Source organism: Notamacropus eugenii, chromosome 1, assembly GCF_028372415.1.
Source record: "Notamacropus eugenii isolate mMacEug1 chromosome 1, mMacEug1.pri_v2, whole genome shotgun sequence".
Taxonomy (NCBI): Eukaryota; Metazoa; Chordata; class Mammalia; order Diprotodontia; family Macropodidae; genus Notamacropus; species Notamacropus eugenii.
In genome coordinates, this window is record NC_092872.1 from 577,098,299 (window position 1) to 577,119,208 (window position 20,910).

At 37.9% G+C, this 20,910-nt stretch overlaps 1 protein-coding gene across 9 annotated transcripts in view; it reads right to left on the reverse strand.

Moving 5' to 3' along the window:
* The window catches only part of GPCPD1 (glycerophosphocholine phosphodiesterase 1), a 102,615-nt gene that overhangs the window by 16,184 nt on the left and 65,521 nt on the right, over positions 1-20,910 (reverse strand). For 7 of the 9 annotated variants that reach the window (XM_072634403.1, XM_072634405.1, XM_072634410.1 and 4 more), the window contains 3 exons: positions 14,331-14,466; positions 13,954-14,114; positions 11,370-13,081 (listed from right to left, as the gene is read on the reverse strand). In XM_072634403.1, coding sequence (XP_072490504.1) covers positions 12,910-13,081; positions 13,954-14,114; positions 14,331-14,466 — 469 coding nt within the window. In that variant the 3' untranslated portion in view covers positions 11,370-12,909. Of the gene's footprint in view, positions 1-3,689; positions 3,751-11,369; positions 13,082-13,953; positions 14,115-14,330; positions 14,467-20,910 lie in introns of those variants that run through there. The other 2 variants (XM_072634408.1, XM_072634407.1) reach the window with 2 other exon arrangements.

Genomic DNA, 20,910 nt, shown 5'->3' on the forward strand with positions numbered 1-20,910 from the left:
ATTAATCAATACAAAATCAAAAAGCATTTATTGAGCACTACGTCCCAGACACTGTTAAATGCTATAAATACAATGAAAAAGTAAAAACAGTCCTTCAAGAAGCTTCCATGGGGAAGTCCTGGACACTCATTTATTTTCTGCCACTTACTTTTTAAATATATATGCACATATAGGTGTGTGTATATGTATGTAACATACATATACATACACACATATACATATGTACAATATGTGACATTTTACCTACACACATAAATCAGTAATACAAGGTAAATACAAAACACATAGAAGGTAACCCTTGAAAATAAGGCACCAGTAGCTAACAGGGCAGAAGTGGAAAGGCCTCTTGCAGAAGCTACAATAGTAATAGCTAGCACTTGTATGGTGCTTTAAGATTTATTAAGAGCTTTACCAATATTGTCTCATTTTATCATAACAGCTAGGTGGCACTGGGTCTGAAGTCAGAAGGCCCTGAATCCAAACCCACACTCAGACACTTATTGTGTGACCCTAGGAAAGTCACTTAACCTCTCTTTACCTTATTTTCTTCATCAGTAAAATAAGCTGAGCAAGGAAATGGCAAACCACTCCAGTATCTTTGCCAACAAATATTTTATATATACATACACACATAAAATTGCACCTACTCCCAAGGTTGTTGTGTGTATCAAATGGGACATTTGTAAAGCATTTGGCACAATGTTTGGCACAGAGTAGGTGCTTTGTAAATGTTAGCTATTGTTGTTGCTGGTTTTTTGTGAGTTTTTTGCCTAATAACAACTCTGAGAGGTAGTTGCTATTATTATCCACATTTCACAGATGAAGAAATTGAAGCAGAATGTAATTGTGCCTGAGGCTGGAATGGAACTTGGGTTCTCCAGACTTCAGATCCAACATTATCCACCTACCTCCCAGAGTTATTGTGAGTACCAAATGAGATCACATATGTAAGACATTTTTCAAATCTTAAATAAGATGTCATATAAGTCAACTCAACACTTATTAAACTTCTACTATGAATCAGGCATTGTGCAAAATGATGGTGATAAAAGTTTTTTAAAAACAAAAATAAAGTCTTTACTCCCCAGCTCAGTCTAATGAGGAACATAACATGAAAACATACATAAACAAGATATGTTAAGAATAAACTGGAGATAAACAGAGAAAATAAAGTTGCATTAAAGAAGATTGGGAAATGCTTCTTAACAAAGGTGGGAATTTAGCTGAAACTTGAAGAAAGTCAGGAACCAGGAGGAAGAGAATTCTAGGTAAGGGAACAAGCAGTGAAAATACACGGTTCAAAGCTAAAGCAGTTTGTTTGAGGAATAAGGAGGCTAATCTTACTGGACTGAAGAGTGCATGAAGGTAAGTATAAGAAGACTTGAAAGGTAAAGGGGGATGGGTTATAAAGGGCTTTGAATGCCAGAGGGTTTTATGTATTTGATGACAGAGAGCTATTGGAATTTATTAAATGGGAAAGACAAGTGATATGGTCAGACCTGAACTTTGGGAAGGTCAGTTTGATAGCTGACTGGAGGATGGACTGGAATGGAGGGAGACCTAAGGCAGGAAGAGCAACCTCAATCATGAGGTGATAAGAACATAAACCATAAGAGGGGGAAAGGGGGCATACAAAAGAGATGTTAAGAAGGTAAAATCAAGAGAATTTGGTAACTGATGGATATGGAAGGGGTGCGGAAGAATGAAGAGTACAGGATAACATATAGGCTGTGAACCGTGGGGACTAGGAGGATGATAGTGACCTCGAGAGAAAAACTATGAGTTTAGTTCTGGACATGTTGAATTAAGTATGAATTAAATAAATATGAGACATCTTGTTCAAAATGTCCAATAAGTAGGAGATGAAAGTCTAGAGGTTATGAGATAGGCTAGGGCTGGATAAGCAGATCTGAGAATCATCAGCACAGAGATGATAATTTAATCCATGGGAGTTTATGAGATCATAAAAATGGGAAAAATGGGCCTAGGAGAGAGCTCTGGAAGATACTATTACTGGACATGATCTAGAAGACGAACCAATAAGGAAGGCAGAGAAGCAGTCAGACAGACAGAAAGAGAGCCAGGAGAGAGTAGTATTGTGAAAATCTCGAGAGAAAAGAGTATCCAAAAAAAGCAGTTGTGAAAGGCTGCAGGTAGCTCAAGAAGGATGAGGAGTAAGAAAAAGGCCATTGGAGATGGAAATTCAGAGATCACTGGTAACTTTGGAAAGAGTATTATTGTGATATATGATTGTAATGAAATACTATGGCGATAAAAAAATGATGGAGATGGTTTCTGAAAAAAACCTGGGACGATTTATATGAACTGATGCAAAGTAAAGTGAACAGAACTAGAAGAATATAGTAAACAGTAACAGCAAGATTGCAATTATTATCTGTGAAACTTAGCTATAGTAAGCAATGCAACGATCCATAACATTTTCCAAAAGACTCATGATGAAAAATGCTGCCTACCTCCAGAGAGAGAAGTAAGGGATTCTGAGTGCAGATTGAAGTATGTTATTTTCTTCATTTTTTGGAAATGTTTTGCATGACTTCATATGTATAATGGGTATTGTTTTTCTTGCATTCTCAGTGGGTGGGGAAGGGGTGGAGGAAGTTAAGAATTTGGAGCTGGAAATAAAAATATTTCTTAAATAAAAGAAAATAGATGTTTGGAGTACTGATGTTTAAAAAGAGCATTACTTGTTGAATGTTGAGCTCCAAAGATAGATTGCAGAGAGGTTTAAAAAAAAAACTGACAAAAAAGTTATGGAGGCACATATGGTACCTTCACAAGTTTAGCCACAGAAGGGAGGAAAGATATGTTACAGGGTCTTTTGAAGATGGGAGAGACATGAGTGTGTTAGTAGGTCACAGGGAAGCAAACAGTAGATAGGAGAGACTGAAGATTATTAGTAAGACAATAGGGATGATACAGGGCATAGTTTTCTGAAGAAAATGGGATAGAATATGTTCCCTTGTGTAAAAATGTGTCTTGTCACATAAGACATGGATGAAGAAGACAGTGGCCATACTGAATAATGTAAGATGTAGAGTTGGGAAGAAGAGATTGGCAAATGGCCTCAGTTTTTTCAGGGAAATTTAATGCAAAGTTCTCAGATGACAAGGTGAAACAAGGATGCTACTGGAGATTGGAGGATGGATGAAAAGGTTTGGAAAAACCTCTATAGTGAGGTGAATTGTGAGTCAATTAGGGAGGTTAAAAGGATGGCTTTGCCACAATGAGGACATATTTGAGATTACATAACATAAATTTATAATGGAGCTAATTAGCATGGTTTAATGATTTTCTCCACATTTGTTCAACATGAGAGTAAGAGGAAAGGCAATAGAAAGTGGGAGTAACCCAAGGCTGAAATGTGGCTTTGGGAGTAACCCAAGGCACAGGACTCTAAAGGACAATGCAGAGTTGAATGGTTTCAACAAGAGGTCAAGATGGAGAAGAGAGGAAAGTATAGCCGCTGCATAGGGTGGTGACCTAGGAAAGAACTGAGGGGGTGAGTGATTGGGGCATGAAACAAGAGCATTTGGGGCTGCCAGGCAGAGAAAGACGTGCAACAACAACAGATTGTGATCAGATTAGAGTGTCACCACAAAATGGTTCTCTTACCTCATCTCAGGGCAAGAGTTTTGCCCTTGCTAATCAACAGCTGAAACATCACGTACCTCACTGCCCAAACGGTATTCATCCTCCAAGAAGTCATGTCTGTAGGAAATCATCTCTACTCTAGGAAGGCAATAAGCAGTTATTAAAATGTCTACCATATCCAAGCACTGCGCTAAGCACTGGAAATACAAAAAAATAAAAAACAGTCCTGCCCTCCATGAGCTCATAATAGGGAAACAATATGCAAACAACTATGTATAAGTAAGATATACTACCTAAAGGAAAAATTGGAGATAAGCAAAGGGAACCAGGAAGGGGAAGGACTCTCCTCCAGTCCAGGAGTTTTTTATTCAGATTCTGTTAAGAATAGACTGCTTTTGGACTGAACCCTCAGCTGACCCTCTGCCCTTTCTTTATACCTTCCCAGGGAAATAGCTCTAAATGCCAAGGTCCTTGCCACCTTTGAGGGCTTCACATGCCTGGAGAAATGCTCAGATGTTCAATTGGCAAGTTTTCATTCTTCTGAGATGGTCTTCGAATTAATATAGTTAGGAGGTCTCTTGCTTTCTAACAGCATGGAGAAGGTGAAACTGACACTGACATATAATTATGGTGACCGTATTTACCTAGAACAGCGGGGATAACCCAGCTGACTTCATGTCCAGTTATAAGTCCCTGGATTAAGGTGAGGGAGAGTCCTTCTTTAAGAAGGCACCAGCCTTTCTGCCAAAGGCTCTAAGGGAACAAATATTCAGTATCATCCCCCTGTGATGTTTTGCAGGGAAGGTTAAGTTTAGGTGTGTGAGCCAAGGAGCACTGGATGGTTTGCAGCATTAGAAGTGTCTCTATCATCTTAGCTCTTGGAAAAGGTTGTATGACCTCTTAGTCATTTTACTATAGATAGCCTGTATTTATTCCCAGTCAAGTTTCTGGTAACAATTATTTACCCATCTTCAGGACTATGCCTATCTCACAATTTGTTCTCTCCTCTTCAACTCCTGCCTCATACTAGGGGTCTTCAACATAAATTTTGATATTCCTTCAAATATCCTAATTTCTCAGTTCCTAAATTTACTCATTTCCCATAATCTAGTCTAAGGAACTCCATTCTCCCACCCTCTCAACTAGGTGTTACCTCGCTGACAAAAAAAAAAAAAAAAAATTAGGCTATTCATTTAGAGCTCCCTTTCCTCCCCCATCCTTACCTCACATTACTCAGGTATCTTCCCCTACTATGTCCTTCATCCCTATATCACATGAGGTGGCCCTTCTTGCCAGGATAAACTCTGTCCCTTCCCTTTCATAGCTAAGCTTGAGGCCAATTAGTCAGTGCTCCCACTTCCATTCTTCTCTGCAATCTGACTTCCAACTTCATTATTCAGCTGAAATAGCTCTCTCCAAAGTTAACGATCTCTTAATTGTCAAATCTAATTATCTTTTCCTAATCCTCTTCCTTTGTTGACCTCTCTGCAACTTTTTTTTTTACATTGTCAATTCCTCACTTCTCCTTATAATCTCTCTGTAGAAAAATTTTAGTGACACTTTTCTCCTGACCCTCCTCCTACCTGTTGAACTATTAATTTTCCTTTCCTGCACTTTCAGGCCACAACTATTATCCATGGGCATCCCCAAGGCTCTGTTCTGCGTCCTCTATTTTACTTGACCTCTTCAGTTCTGTAATAAATTACATCTCAGTGCTAATGATTCTCTGATATATTTATCCAGTGCCAAACTCTCCTAACATCCAGTATCACATCTTTACTACCAGCTGAATTTCTCAAACTAGATGCCTCATAGACATCATGATCTTTCTCTTTTCCCAAAAACCTTCCTCTCATTATAAATTTTCTAACTATTGAAAGCATCACCATCTTCCCAGTCACCCAAATTCACAAACTTAGGTGTTATCCTTGACTCCACTCTTTCACTCCCTCATATCAGTTGCTAAATCCTATCATTTCTATTTTCATAACATCTTTCATGTATGTTCTACTCCCTCCTCTGACACTACCCTGGAGAAGGCTCTTAACACTTTAACATTCAGATTATTCCAAGTCTTCTAGCTATTCTCTCTGCCTCGTCTTCCCACTCCAGTCCATCCTCCACTTAATTATAAAAGGCTCTGGTCTAATCAAGTTACCTCAACACCTTCCATTATCTCCATTCATAAATGCTCTCTATTTCCTCCAGGAGCCATAAGTGGCTCCCTATTTCCTCCAGGATAAAACATAAAATTCCGTTTGGCTTTTAAAACCCATTACCTGGTTTCTTCCTTTCTTCTTACACCTTACTTCCCTACATGTATGTACTCTGTGATCCAATGACACTGGCCTCCATCTCCTTGACATTTTCATTGGCTGTCCCCCATACCTGGAATGCTCTTCCTCTTTATCTCTGCCTCCTGGCTTCCTACAGTTTTCAACTAAAATCCCACCTTCTGCAAGTTGCTTTTTCTTATTTCCCTTAGTGCTTAGTGCTAGTGCCTTTCCTCTTTCCAATGTATTGGTACCTAGTTTACATGTTGTCACTCTTTATTAGATTATAAAGTCCTTGGGAAAAAGGACTATTTTTGCAGCACAGTGCATAGCACACAGAAACCTGCTTGTTGGCCTGATCCTTCCACTGAATTGTCGACCATGAGGTGTCTTCTGTGGTATACTTGATGTTCCTTGTACTGTTCCTGCTCACATCACTGCCTTTTGTCTGGAGACACAATGTGAACTGCAAAGACCAGGCGTCATCCACCATGTTTGTGAGACTGCATCCTCTGCAGATAGGAAGAAGAGCCTAGCATTTCTGGATTTTGTTCTCTTCTACATATTTTTCTTTTTTTTTTCATAGTGGCTCCTTCAAGGAAGCTTATAAAATTTATTATTTTTGTTCTATTATGTATTGTTTTTGCCTTAAATGTTTTTATTGTTTTATCTGAGTATTGTTCGGCAAAAGCCCTAAAAGCATTTAAACAGAAATTCCTCTGGAAAAACCTTAAGACCCTGCCAACATGGAGTTGATATGTGATGGGATCACATTCTCAAATGAGAGCTCCCCCCTCCCTCTAGTCCCTCCACAACATATTATTCAAGGATTTATTGACAAGTTGAAAAATTCTCCCTGAAACTTAGCTGACATTGGGCAAAGGATTAAGCTAGGCGTAATACAGCTTTCCTATAGCATCTGGTCATATTGATATGAATTTTTGCGTCTCTAAGGTTATAAAAGACCTATTTTGTATTTAGGCCCCTTAAGGATTGTTGGATGTCTCAAGACATGTTAGTCACCACACCTGATTCTGCTGAACAGATATATTTCCATATGGGGAGAGAAGGGGATGTGCTATTCAAGTGCTGAAATACCCTTGATGAATATGCTTTCTATGCTATGTTTAAGTAAATCTCTTTTTATTAACTGCAGAATGACCCAGGAGTGCCTCTTTTTGTTTGAACATCAAACCTGACCTATTGAAGTACCAGCCTGAATCAGCAAACGCCTGTCAACTCCCATCACCATTTTCTTGCTCTGATGTACCTACAACATGGCAGACTATTAAAAGCAGGGGCAACAAGGTAAGTAGGCACTTGGGAATTTTTTTGAAGAAGTAGAATGTAGCAGAGCATTAGAAAACCAGATTAGAAAGATAGGTCAGGCTTTGATTGTGGAAGGAGATGTGGAGAAAAGGTGGTAAGGAAATATGGATAAGATAGTGGTAACAAGACAAAATTTCACATAGGTAAAGCAAAATCTTTATATTGTTTTTAAACAATTCAAAATAAGGAAATCAATGTACTAAATCTAATTTCAAAGTTCCAGAACTGGAGAGCCTTGTTATGTCAAATTTCTATCTTGTCATTCCAATAAGAAAAATTCCAGCATTTAACTGAAATCTTACCATATCAAAGTTTAAGGAAATAGAAAAATCTTCAAAAAGCAAACTAATTCAAAAGTTAACTTTCTAGGCCAAAAAGTTAAATTTCGGTATTTAAGAGGGCACTTGGTAAGGATTTCACCCCAAAGTCTCATTTTAATACTTCTTTGTGACACTGCTCTCCTGCCATTCTCAATGCCTATGCCACTGGAAAACAAGCTCTAGCAAGCCCTACGAAGTGAAAAGGTTCCATTATGAACTTAGCAATGGCCTTCTCACCTGAGAACCAACCTAGGTAAGTTTAGAGGGTTTACCACTAAAAAGTTGGTTCACAAAAATGAAATTGTTCGATCACAGCAATTCATGAAGGTAGGAAAGGGTTATTGTCTGCATATACACAAAATCATAGAATTTATCTTCTCCCCCCCCCCCCAACCTTAATCAATTTCCAAAATTCCCTATTACTATCAAGGAAATCACTATGCTTCTAGTAACTTAGGGTCACAGATTTAGTGGCATCAAGTCCTTACTCTCATTCCACATAACCATTCAGTTAATAAACCTTATTATTTCCACTCCTACAGTATCTCTCATATACATCTTCTTTCCGTGCATACAGTCATCCGAGCCCCCTCTCACCTCCTGGTTTCCCTATTTCAAGTCTCTCCCCATTCTAATCATTCTCCATACAATTATCCAAGTGATTCTCCTAAAGTGCAGGTCTTACCATGTCCAATAAGTTCAAGTGGCACCCTACTTTACTGCCCTAATCTCTCTGGTGAACTCCAGGCTCGGGTCTCTTTCCTATTATTGTAGAGGGCAGCACTATCTTCCTGGTCCCTCAGGATCCCAAACAAGGAGTCATCCTGCATTTCTCACTATTTCCCACTCTGATACTAAATCTGATGTCAAAGCCAGTCAATTTTATCTTCGCAACACTTCTCCAATATGCCTCTTTCTCTCCTCTGACAGTGTCACCATTCTAGGGCAGGTCCCTCATCACCTCATGTCTGACCTACTACAGTAGCCTGCTGGTGGCTTTGCCTGCTTCAAGTCTCTCCCTATTCTAATCCACTCTCCATTCAGCCACTAATGATTTTCCTAAAATGCAGGTACAACCATGTAACCCTCCTACTCAATAATTCCAGTGACTCCCTATTGCCTCTAAAAATCTAGCCCCCTTCTATCTTTCAGGTCCTCATATCTTAAATCTCTGACATACACTCTTTGATCCAGTGAAACTGGCCTCCTAGTTATTTCACAGGCATTCCATCTCTCAGCTTCGGGTATTTTCTCTGGCTATCTCCCATGCCTGGAATGTTCTCCTCCTCTGCTCCAAATACTGACCTCTGGGTTCCCTTCCCTTATCTTCTATATGAAGCCTACCCTAATCTCTCAATTCCAGTACTTTCCTCTTTTAATATTTCCTATTTATCTTGTATATAGCTTGCTTTGTACATATTTGCTTGCCTGTTGTCTCCCTTGTTAGACTCCAAGTATCTTGAGTGCAGAGACTGTCTTTTGCCTCTTCTGATACCCCCAATACTCAGTACAATGCCTAGCACATCATAAGCACTTAATAAATGACAAGAATCAAATAAACCCCTGCTTGGCATCCAGAGCTCTTCACAATCTTCTCCCAACTTATCCTACTACTCTAATTCAAATTAGTCCCCCTTATGAACTCTACAATTAAGGCAAAAAGGTCCTCACTGTTTCTCATACATGACACTTACTTACCTCTAGTATCTGTGCCTATCCAATTCTGTCTTCATACCTGAAATATTTCATTTCTCCTACTGATTTCCAGCTTCGTTCTAAAGTGAGCTCAAACACTTCCTCAAAAGGAGGCTACTCACAACTGCTAGTGCCTTCCTCCTAATAACTTAAAATTTGTATTATTTCATATATTCTGGTATCTATGTGTGTGTATACATACTGTATTTATGTATATATCTCCCTCATTTTATAGATAAGGGAACTGACAGGACAGATTTGGCCAGGGTGACACAGCTATTAAGTGTGAGTTAGGATTTAACGATGCTGTCTCCCCACATAGAATATCAGCTCATTGGAGGCCAAGACCATTTTCATTTTTGGTTTTGTTACCGTAAGCCCCTGGCACAGTACTTGGCACATAGGGGATAATTAATAAATGCTTGTTGATAGATTGAGAAATGAAAGGTACAAATGAATATACCTCATAGGACATCCTGGATTTGTTGTTAGAAAGGAGTGTGCCTATCATTTTAAAAAAATCTGGCAGCAATGATTTTAATTCTACTTACCCACTTCTGAAAAAATGCAAAATTACTCTTGGCATCCTTCCAAACATCTTTCTTTCCCTAATTTCCTTTCAATTTGAATTTCTTTCCTTTCCACCTAGAGTTTCTCATAGCAACTTAATATTCATGGTGGAATCAGAGGATCGCACAAAATATAAACAACAATCAAAACAGAACTCATATTCCCTCAAATTCTCCTCTTTTCCTAACTTTATTACTGCCCCCCACCATTCTCTCAGGTTTGAAATGTGTCATCCTTAATTACGCATTCCCATAATACATAACCAATGTGTAGTCAGGTCTTGTTCCTATTCTCACATCTCACTACTCACACAATTCCAACCTTGCTCTAAACCTTTACTATCTCATGTCTGGACCATGAACAGCTTTCTGGTTAGGCTCTCTGCCTTGAGTGTCCTCCCATTACAATACAACTCTGCCAGAGCGATTTTCCTAAAGTACTGGTCCAACTACATCATTCCCCTATTCAAATTCCAGCAGATCCCCATTACTTCCAAAAGGAAGTATTAAAATGTTACATTTAGCATTCAAACGTTTCACCATGTGGCTTCTTCCTATCTCTCCAGTCTTTTTAAACTTTACTCTTCTATGAGAAGCAGCTGGTAAAGTGGATGAAGCTCGGGGCCTGCATGTAGTTAGATCTGGGTTCAAATCTGGACTCAAGACACTTTATTTACTAGCTCTGTAACACTTGGTAAATCATCTAACTTATCTGCCTCAGTTTTCTCACCTGCAAAATGTCTCAGGATTATAATAGTACTTACTTCATAGGGTTGTTATGAGTAATGAGATAAATTTGTGCTATATAAATGCTTATTCTCTTCTTCCACATACTCTATGAGTCAACTACCCCAGCTTTCTTGCTGTTCCTATCAAACACTATTTCATGTCTCCTCATAGGCATTTTTTCCTTCCTCATTTCTGCCTCCCACATTCCTTCAGGACGCTACTCAAATTTCACCTTTTTAAGGAAAGCTTTGAAGCTGGTCTCCACAGCTGTAAGTGTCTTATCTCTGAGATTACCTTTCACTGACACTGAAAATATGTTTTATATTTGTATTTATTTGTATATTGCCTTCCCCCATCAGAATGTGAGCTTCGTGAGGACAAAGACCATGTTTTGGAATTTCTTTGCATGCCTGGCAGATAGTAAAAGCATCAATTTGCCCACAAACCTGAGCTAAATTTTGGTATGGTAATTTTATATTTAAAAAAAAAAATTTTTCCGGACTAAAATTTTCCCTAATTTTAAAATGCTATCTACTTTACTGAAATTGAATTGTCTATAGTACTTCCAATTATAAAATGTTAATAAATGAAAATAATAGGATGTTTAGATTTTATAATGAAAACAAGTTCTTTTATGATTTAGTTTTAGGTGTTTTTTTTCTGAATTTTAACTCAATCTTAATTGCAGTCAATATATGCTGATGAACAAATAAACCCTGGACATCACATAATACAGAGAAAATAACTAGGTACAAGGTAAGTCATGTCTTTCAGAGATAGACACTCGGATTTTCAACTTGCTTTCATAGAAGTTCCATGAAACAGAATCTATGAAAACAATATCTTCTTGAAATATTTTATAATGAAATAAAATAAATGTCATTTATCATATAGTAACACTTGATTCATAAGTTACAGTTGTGTCTTAACAATCTCCTACCAATGAAAAAATCTTAGAAGTATCAATCTAAGAACATGCGTACATATTTAGAAAGAGCTTATACATGACATTTGTGAATAAATTATACACAAGATTTATCTTAACCAATTAATACAGAGCTGAGATTTCAGGACATTTATTATTTCATTTGGAAACAACTTCTAACACACACGCACACACACACACGCGCGCGCGCACACACATAGCTGATGGCATGTAATAAGTACAGCTAGTTCTCGACTGACATAAGTGGACCATTCCGCATACTTCCCTCTCCCCTTGGAGGGAGGCTCCATATGGCCCAGTACCTGGGACTCTGTAGCCTAATAGGCTTCAGGGCCTGAAACAAAGGACCCCTGGCCAGGCAGCTACTGCTACCCCCAACCCACTGTCCCTGCTGCTGTCAAAGGCCTACTCACTGGCAGCTGAATTTGAGTAATGCAAATTCACATAAAGCAAGAACTGTTTGTAGTAGTAAGACACACTTTAAATGGTAAGCAAAATTTAAATTGCCTACAAATAGGCTTATTTTTCAGCAACAAAAAATTTTTATTTTAGTCCTTATCACCTTCTCATACTTACCTAGCACCACAGGATACAAGGACTTATAGTAAACATGTATTATTTCATGCTTAAAACCTGAAGCATGCATTTGATAGAATTTACATATCATATAATCTGTTTCACTTAAGATATGTGCAATATTTTTTTAAGCTGCAGAAATGTCTTCAATGACTCATTCATATTTTAGATATTAAATTATCTGCTGCATTTAAAATTTGACAAGTTGATGAAAACAACTTTTGGAGGTATTATACAAATTCACTTTTTTACCCCAAGGCTTTTTACACAGGCATATATCTGGCAGAAGGGGAAAATGACAGCAGCCTCAAGGTCCATACTGAACAAAAAAGGGTTTATGTGCATGACAGTCCACAAAAGAAACATACACAGATGGCACAAATAGTTGTACAGTTGGAACCACCAGTGCAAATGCATGCATTTGAGGTACTTATTTTTAACATGGTCAGGTATAATTATGCATAGTCATTTTCCTCCAGTGCTAATGATTTTAGATCTCGTCAAACGAAAAGGTATAACAAGTGTCAATACTATATGTTGTCTTTACAGATTCCAAAATGCTACTCTCTTAATTTAGAAATGCTTAAAATTTGAATGTTGTTTTCTGAGGTTTACCAGTCACTCAATTTTTTTTTCTTATAAATGGAGACTCTTTAGTAATTATACCTGGCCAAGAGTATTTGAAATTCTAGCAAGAACTGTAGTGGAATAGTAAAATACTTAGTTATTGCTTCATTTGGACTGAGAAAACCAAAAGGCATAAGCAGTGCTGAATGATGAAAACTACATATCCCAAGTAGCAGTATATGACCCTAAAAGGCCTCTGGCACAATAAATGATTAGGTATTCTTTAAGTTAGCTTAAGGAGAACTGGCAGGCTTGTGTGACCTACACACACACGTATTTGGTGTATGGGCAAAATGGCTAACGGTGGGACATGTGCAACTCTTGAGCTCTGGTAATTCTCTCTTTAGACGCTCCAGCTGCTCTACCTGGAATATATTTGGCTGTTCAGGCATCGAATCATATATCCTGTGCAGGTAAAAAACAAACATAAGCAAAACCATTATGATTTCATGATTTGCATAGAATTTGCAAGAATAAGCAACTTTCAGTAAACTCAATATAGATAAAATATTTCCAAAAATTTCAAAATTCATTTTCTTGAAGGAAAAGTATGTCTATATTTCTAAAAATTTAGGACACTCATGGTCCCTTTAATAAATTACAATTAAAATATACTCAGAAGCAACTAGTCAATAAGAGAAATTCTTAACTTTACCAATATTTATAATTCCTTATAAACTTCGTAATAGTTATGTTAACAAACTTGAAAGTTACATGACCTAAGGGTAGAAGTAGTTTCTGAAAATAATAAGCATACTCTGCACACATTTTTTTGAAGTTACCAGTAACCTTATTTTTCTCAAGTAGCCTTCTTAGAGTCATCACACATATGACACTGCTGACTTTCAACTAGCTTATTACACTTTTCCTCTCTTAATTTCCATTATCCTGCATTGATTTAAGTAGTGGAAACAGTTCTGGACTTTTAAATCAGCAGACATACACACACATATGTATGTGTATATATGTATGTATGTGTGTATATATACACAATATGTATGTCTATATATGTGCATATGATATATACACTAATGTGTATTTATATGTATATATGTATATATTAAATATAAAAAGCAAGTCAAGTCAAATAATATCCTCCCCAATTCATATTTAAACTTCATTAGATAACTCTTTCTCCTCATAGATAGAATATTTTATTCTAGCTATGATAGAATGACCACAAAAGATATTTAATGCACCAGAGAATAAAATATATTTAACTGTACTTTTATATAACTATTACTAAGTTACAAGAAGTTTTTCACAAAACATAATACCTGTCATAAATTAGGCCATGAACACCTAATTCTCTCAGCTTCCTTCTGTTTTCAGGATCATTAGTATCTTCACCCCAACAAAATATTACTAAACCCTTAGATTTTGCTTCCTCGACATATGATGGATTCCTAAGAAGCTCTTCACTATGTGCATTTATTCCCTGAAAGAAAATCCCTGGTTAATAATAAGAAATATTAAATATAACCATCCATATACTTTTAAATCTTTATGGGTAATTTCCTGTATTTGAATTGCATAATACAAATCCTAATTACATTCATTCAACTACTTTCCAGTCAGAGTTAAATTAAATTAGGATTATTTTAACTTATATTTTTTTCTCTTTCAGTCCCCCTAAAAATGAACCATAACTTACCAGCAAGTTTTCAAACTGTGCAAAACTCATTGCAATGGAAGTTGTCCTAGATCTTAGATCCATGAGTTCAGGATAAGCATTAGTTTTGCCTTGAGTCAAAAACAAAACAGGATATTTGTTTTGCTTGTGTCGAATCCTGTAACAGATATTTAGTATTTATCAAGTAGTAAGACATCTTGACTGGAAAATAAGAAAACAAAGAGAGTACACAACAATATCTTCAAGCTGCAAGACATCTTCTGCATTGGTCCCTATCTCTACTCATAAATTAATATATAGTCTTCACCTCCTCTCTCTTGCCTGGACTATTTTAACCATCTATTAATTTGTTCATTTTGCTTTTAGTCTCTCCATTCTCCAATTAATCCACTATACCAATATCTTCAGACTTTTGATCATGATATCCACTTAACATTAAGAACTGAGGAAGCCTTCTAGCTACTGAGTGGACTCCTTGTGGATATATGGGGAAGGGCATGGACAAGTCACAGGACAAGAAGGCACATAATCAATAAATATTTGTTAAGCATCTGGTATATACCAGGCACTATGCTACATTCTGGGGACATAAAGAGTTAAAAGACAGTTCATGCTCTCAGGGAGCTTACAATCTAACAGGGGAGACAACATGCAAACCAATATATATAAAGCAAGCTATACACAAAATGTGAAATAACAGAGGGAAGACCCTAATTAAGAGAGATGGAGGAAGGCTGCCTGTAGAAGGTGGGATTTTTATTGGGACATAAAGAAAGTCAGGCAGTTCATCTGTCATGAACAGAGAAGATAGAGTGTACCAGGCATGGGTGACAGCCAGAGAAAATGCCCAGAGCCAAGACATAAGAGTGTCTTGTTTGTGGAACAACCAGGATTGGTTTGAAGAGTACATGTTGGGGACTAAAGTGTAAGAAGACTAGAAAAGTAGCAATGTACTAGGTTTAGAAGGGCTTTAATAAGCAGAGCATTTGTATGTGATCTTGGAGACAATAAGGAACCAGAGACTGGAGTTTACTTGGTATGGGGGCAGGGGTGGTGGGAATGGTGACATGAACAGACCTACACTTTAGGAAAATAAATTTAGTGGGTGAATGAATTGGAGTGGGAGGAGACCTGAGGCAGGCAGACCAACTAGCAGATTACTGCACTAATCCAAGCTTGAGAGTATGGGGGTATGTGCTAAAGTGGTAGCACTATCAGAGGAGAGAAGGGGACATATTCAAGAGATGTTGCAAAGGTAAATCCCTGGCCTTGGCAATAGCTTGGATATGGGGAGTTAAGAGAGAGGGAGGAATCAAGGATGACTACTAGGTTGCAAGCCTGAGGAACTGGGAGGATAGTGTTGCCCTCTAAAATAACAATAATAATAGTAATCAGGGGTGGAGTGTGTTATGGTTTCAGTTTAAGATGTCTACTGGACATCCAGTTTGAGATATCTGAAAGGCAGTTGGTGTGAAAATGAAGGTTAGCAAGAGACTGAAGCAGGACAGATAGTTTTGAAAAGCTTAGAGAAGGTAATTAAATCCATGGAAGCTGATGAGATCAAGTGAACTAGTACAGCAGGAGAAGAGGACCCAGGAGAGAACCCTAAGGAACATTTCTGGTTAGAGGATGTGATCTCAATGAGAATCCAGCAAAAGACACATAGCATGAATGGTCAGATAGAAGATATGATCTGAGAAGAATCTGGAGGGAATGGTATCTCATAAACTTAGAGAAAAGAAAGTATCAAGGAGAAGATCACCATGAGAAAAGAGTAACAAGGAGGAGGGAATGATGAACAGTGTAAAAGGCTACAGAATGGTCAAGGAGAATGAGTCAGAAAAGACTTGGTTTTGGAAAGTAAGAGATCATTATTAACTTTAGAGAGAGTGGTTTGAGTGAAATGATAAAATTAAAAGTCAGATTATGAAGGGTTAAGCATGAGGAAGGAGGACAGAGCCAAGATGGTGGAGTAATAGCACGGACTTTCTAGAGTGCTCTGGCCAGGCCCAGCCAAATGCCTGTAAAAATGGCTCTAAACAAATTCTGGAGCTGCAGAACCCACAGAATGATGGAGTAAAGCAAATTTCCAGAATCTCCGAATCTCCAAGACAGCCTGGAAGGTCGCTGGGAACTGTCTATCATGCCATGCTGGGAGCACAGCACAGTACAGCATGGGTTGTGCTCACATAGACAGCCCCTGAGCAGGCTGTGGGGAGACTGCATCTCTCACACCTGTGGCAGTTTGCAGATTTCATGACCCCAAAATGCCAAAGACAAATTGGAAGGTCAGTGGAAAAAGCCTGCGGGACCAGTGCAGGAGAGTGGAGTGGTCCAGCCCCAGTCCCAGGGCAGCAGAGGGAGGAGGGGGTGGAGGAACCCATAGCAGCCAAAGCAGCAGCAGGGCCTGCTGCAGACACTGTTTCTGGAGCTCTAGGCCCACAGATTGTTCAGGGATCCAGAAGCTGACAGTACACCCCCTATCCGCACTGGAAGCTGAGAACTACCTTGACAAAGCTCAAAAGTCAAGTAAATGGCTAGGGAATTGAGCAAAAAATGGAAAAAGAGTCAGACTACAGAATCTTACTTTGGTGACAAGGAAGACCAAAACATGCAAACAGAAGAAAATAAAGTCAAAGCTCCTCCATCCAAAGACTCCAAGAAAAATATGAATTGGTCTCAGGTCATGGAAGAGCTCAAAAAGGATTTTGAAAATTCAAGTTAAGAGAAGCAGAGCAAAAATTGGGAAGAGAAAAGAGGGTGATGCAAGAAAATCATGAAAAACAAGTGAACTGCTTGCTAAAGGAGACCCAAAAAAATGCTGAAGAAAATATCTCTTTAAAAAATAGACTAACCTAAATGGCAAAACAGATCCAAAAAGCCAATGAGGAGAAGAATGCCCTAAAAAGTAGAACTGGTCAGATGGAAAAGGAGACCCAAAAGCTCACTGAAGAAAAAATTCCTTAAAGATTAGAATGGAGCAGATAGAAGCTAATGACTTTATGAAAAATCAAGAAATTAGAAAACAAAACTAAAGGAATGAAAAAATAGCAGATAATGTGAAAATCTCATTGGAAAAGCAACTGACCTAGAAAATAGATCCAGGAGAGATAATTTAAAAATTATGGGACTACTTGAAAGCCATGATCAAAAAAAGAGCCTAGACATCATCTTTCATGAAATTATCAAGAAAAAGTGCCCTGATATTCTAGAAGGTAAAAACCAGAGGATAAAATAAATATTGAAAGAATCCACCGATCGCCTCTTGAAAGAGATCCCAAAAGAAAAACTCCTAGGAATATTGTAGGCAAACTCCAGAGTTCCCAGGTCAAGGAGAAAATACTGCAAGCAGCCAGAAAGAAACAATTCGAGTATTGTGGAAATACAATCAGGATAATGTAGTAGGTTCTACATTAAGGAACAGAAGGGCCTGGAATATAATACCAGCAGTCAAAAGAGCTATGATGAAAACCAAGAATCACCTACCTAGCAAAACTGAATATAATGTCAAGGGGTAAAAAATGGTCATTCAATGACACAGAGGACTTTCAAGCATACTTGATGAAAAGACAAGAGTTGAATAGAAAATGTGACTTTCAAACACAAGAATCAAGAGAAGTATGAAAAGGTAAATAGGAAAGAGAAATCATAAGGGACTTACTAAAGTTAAACTGTTTACATTCCTACATGGAAAGATAATATTTGTAACTCTTGACACTTTTCTCAGTATTTGAGTAGTTGGAGGGATTATATACATATATATAAACAGAGGGCACAGGGTGAGTTGAATAGGAAAGGATGATATCTAAAAAATAAAATTAAGGAGAGAGGAATATATTGGGAAGAGAAAGGAAGAAATGGAATGCAGCAAATCATCTCTCATAAAAGAGTCAAGAAAAAGCTTTTTCAATGGAGGGGAAAGGGGGTGGGTGAGAGGGAAAAAGTAGGGATGGGTGGGGAGGGAGGGAGAGATGTTGGAACTCCAAGTTTTAAAAACAAATGTTAAAAATTGTTTTTACATGCAAATGAGAAATAAGATATACAGGTAATGGGGTATAAAAATCTATCTTGCCCTACAAGAAAATAGAGGAGATGAGGATAAGGGAAGAGAGGGGTGTGATAGAATGGAAGGCAGATTGGGGGAAGGGGTAATCAGAATGCATGGTGTCTTGGGGTGGGGGGAGGGGAGAGATGAGGAGAAAATTTGGAACTCAAAATCTTGTGGAAATGGTATTGAAAAAACCCTTTCCATGGTAGCTGCAACATCACTCATTCTCCTCAGCTCACTGATCAAGGCAGGGGAGAGGGAATACTTACTCCCTATTGCTTCTTCCACGTTTTCCCCCCTACCTCTATCAATTTAGTAAACTTCTTCCTTTGAAGTTCATGTTATTCATATATACCACCCAATCAAAATCTTAGTATCTGTTGTTTACAACCCCTCACTTCACCCTCTTTCCTTCCTCAATGAGTTTGATACAGGGCTCACAATTTTTTTCTCTTCCTCATCTCTTCCCAAGTTCTAGGAGACTATACATATTAACTCTCCTTCACATACAATAACCACTCAGTTCCTTAACCTATTCACTATTTTTAAAAAATTTATTTTTAGTTTTCAATATTCATTTCCACAAGATTTTGAAAGGCTCAAATACTCGGCTTAAGAAACTAAGATGAAGTTCAACAGGGATAAATGTATGTTTCACGTTCTCCCCACCAGCAATTAAAAAATACTACCTACACTCTGACACTCAACTTTTTTCTCCATCCTTCCACTCCAGTTTCTGGCTACACTACTTGACTAAAACTATCCTCTCCAAAGTTACCAGTGATGTCTTCATTGCTAAATATGGTGACTTTTTCAAGCCTCATCCTTCATGGCAATCCTTCATGGCCTTTCTGTAGCATTTGACATTATTAATAACTCTCCTCCTTCCTTGATGCACTACCCTCTGAGTTATCTAGACATTGTTCTATTCCAATTTGTTTATTTGTATTTCATGTGCCACCGCTTATGCAGTGGCTCTGTCTTGTGCCTTCCTGTTGTTTTTCCCTCTCTCCACAGAATATTTCTTTCTTCAGTGCAGGAAGTGTGATATTTTTTCTTTTCATATCCCAAATGCTTGTTGAATTGAATTAGGTTAAAAAACTAACTTCACAAAGTATAAGATAGGAGAGGTGTGGTTAGACACACTTGTCTGAAAAAGATTAGAGGGTACAGGCATTCATAGAGTACAAGTGGTATATGCCAGCACTCACACACGGCTCATACGCTGGACTTTTTCCTTCCCCATGCTCTATGCACACTTATGTCAGGAGATTTCAGTGAACCATAAGCTCAACAAGACAAAAGAGTAATATGGCAAATGAGAAAGTTAATGCAAGGTGAGGCTGCATTAAAAAATGAAAAGTTTCAAGGGACTAGGGAGGCATAGGAACTGCTATACTCTCCCCAGGGCAGAACATATATGGAATATATTTCCATTTGGACATCAGTAAGCCAGAGAAGGCCTAGAAAGGCAACTAAAATTTGTAAAAGACCTTGAGATTCACATATGGATCAGATGAGATGATGGAGAAATGTAGATGAGATGAAGAAAACAGGAATTGTAGCATGGAGAACAGAAGATTTAGAAAAAAACATGATTATCATCTTTAAGTATTTCAAGCTGGCACAAAGAAAAGGAATGAAGACTTATTCTGTTTGGACTGAAAGGAAAGAAATGGGAGTAATAGGTGAAAGATGAAAAAATGTAGGCACTTTAGCCTTGATGCAAGGAAAAATATTTTGACAATTAGATCTATCAAAAAATGAAATGGTTTGCCTCATATAAGGTAGTAAATTCTTCACTGTAGGCCTTTCAAGCAAAGCCTAGATTACCATTTGTCAGGGATACATAGATGAAATTTTTGAGGGAATAATTTTTTTCCTCTATTTGTACCCCTACCACTTTACACAGTTCCTGATACAAAGTAAACACTTAATGACTGATGGTTGGTTGGTTAGGTATGGTTGCCCTTACTGGCCACTGAAGTCCTAAGCAACTCTGAGATTCTGTAAGTGGGTATGTGAAGTGTAGAATAGATAAGATTTAAGGATGACGATGAAGACATGAACCTACGTGGTTTAAGTTTTTCATCAAAAAATAGTTTTGAGAATAGGTGGGATTGGATTTAGGAAGAAAGGTGATGAGTTTCATTTTGGACGTGGCAAATTTGAAATGCTAATGGAATAGTCTGTAACTAGCTAGCAAGCAACTGGTAGTGCACATATGGAATTCAATGAAATTAAGGTGGGACGTTATATTTAGGACTGACTATACAGAAATGACAACTGAACTTGCGGAACTTAAGTTAGATCACCAAGAGAAAAGGAAGATAAGCGTACCCAGGGCTTAGAGGATACTGGGAACGATGAACTAATGAAGGTTCCTGAAAAAGAGTGATCTAAACCTGCAGGGAGGTAAGAGACAGAAAGGAGAGAAAAAGTACTTAGAAGTTAAGATATTTCTTGGAAAGAATCATTTCCAGAAATCAGAAGAGCTAAAAAAGTAGGTGGTAGGCAATTTAAATAAGTGAGAAAAGATGACTCTCTAGCAAG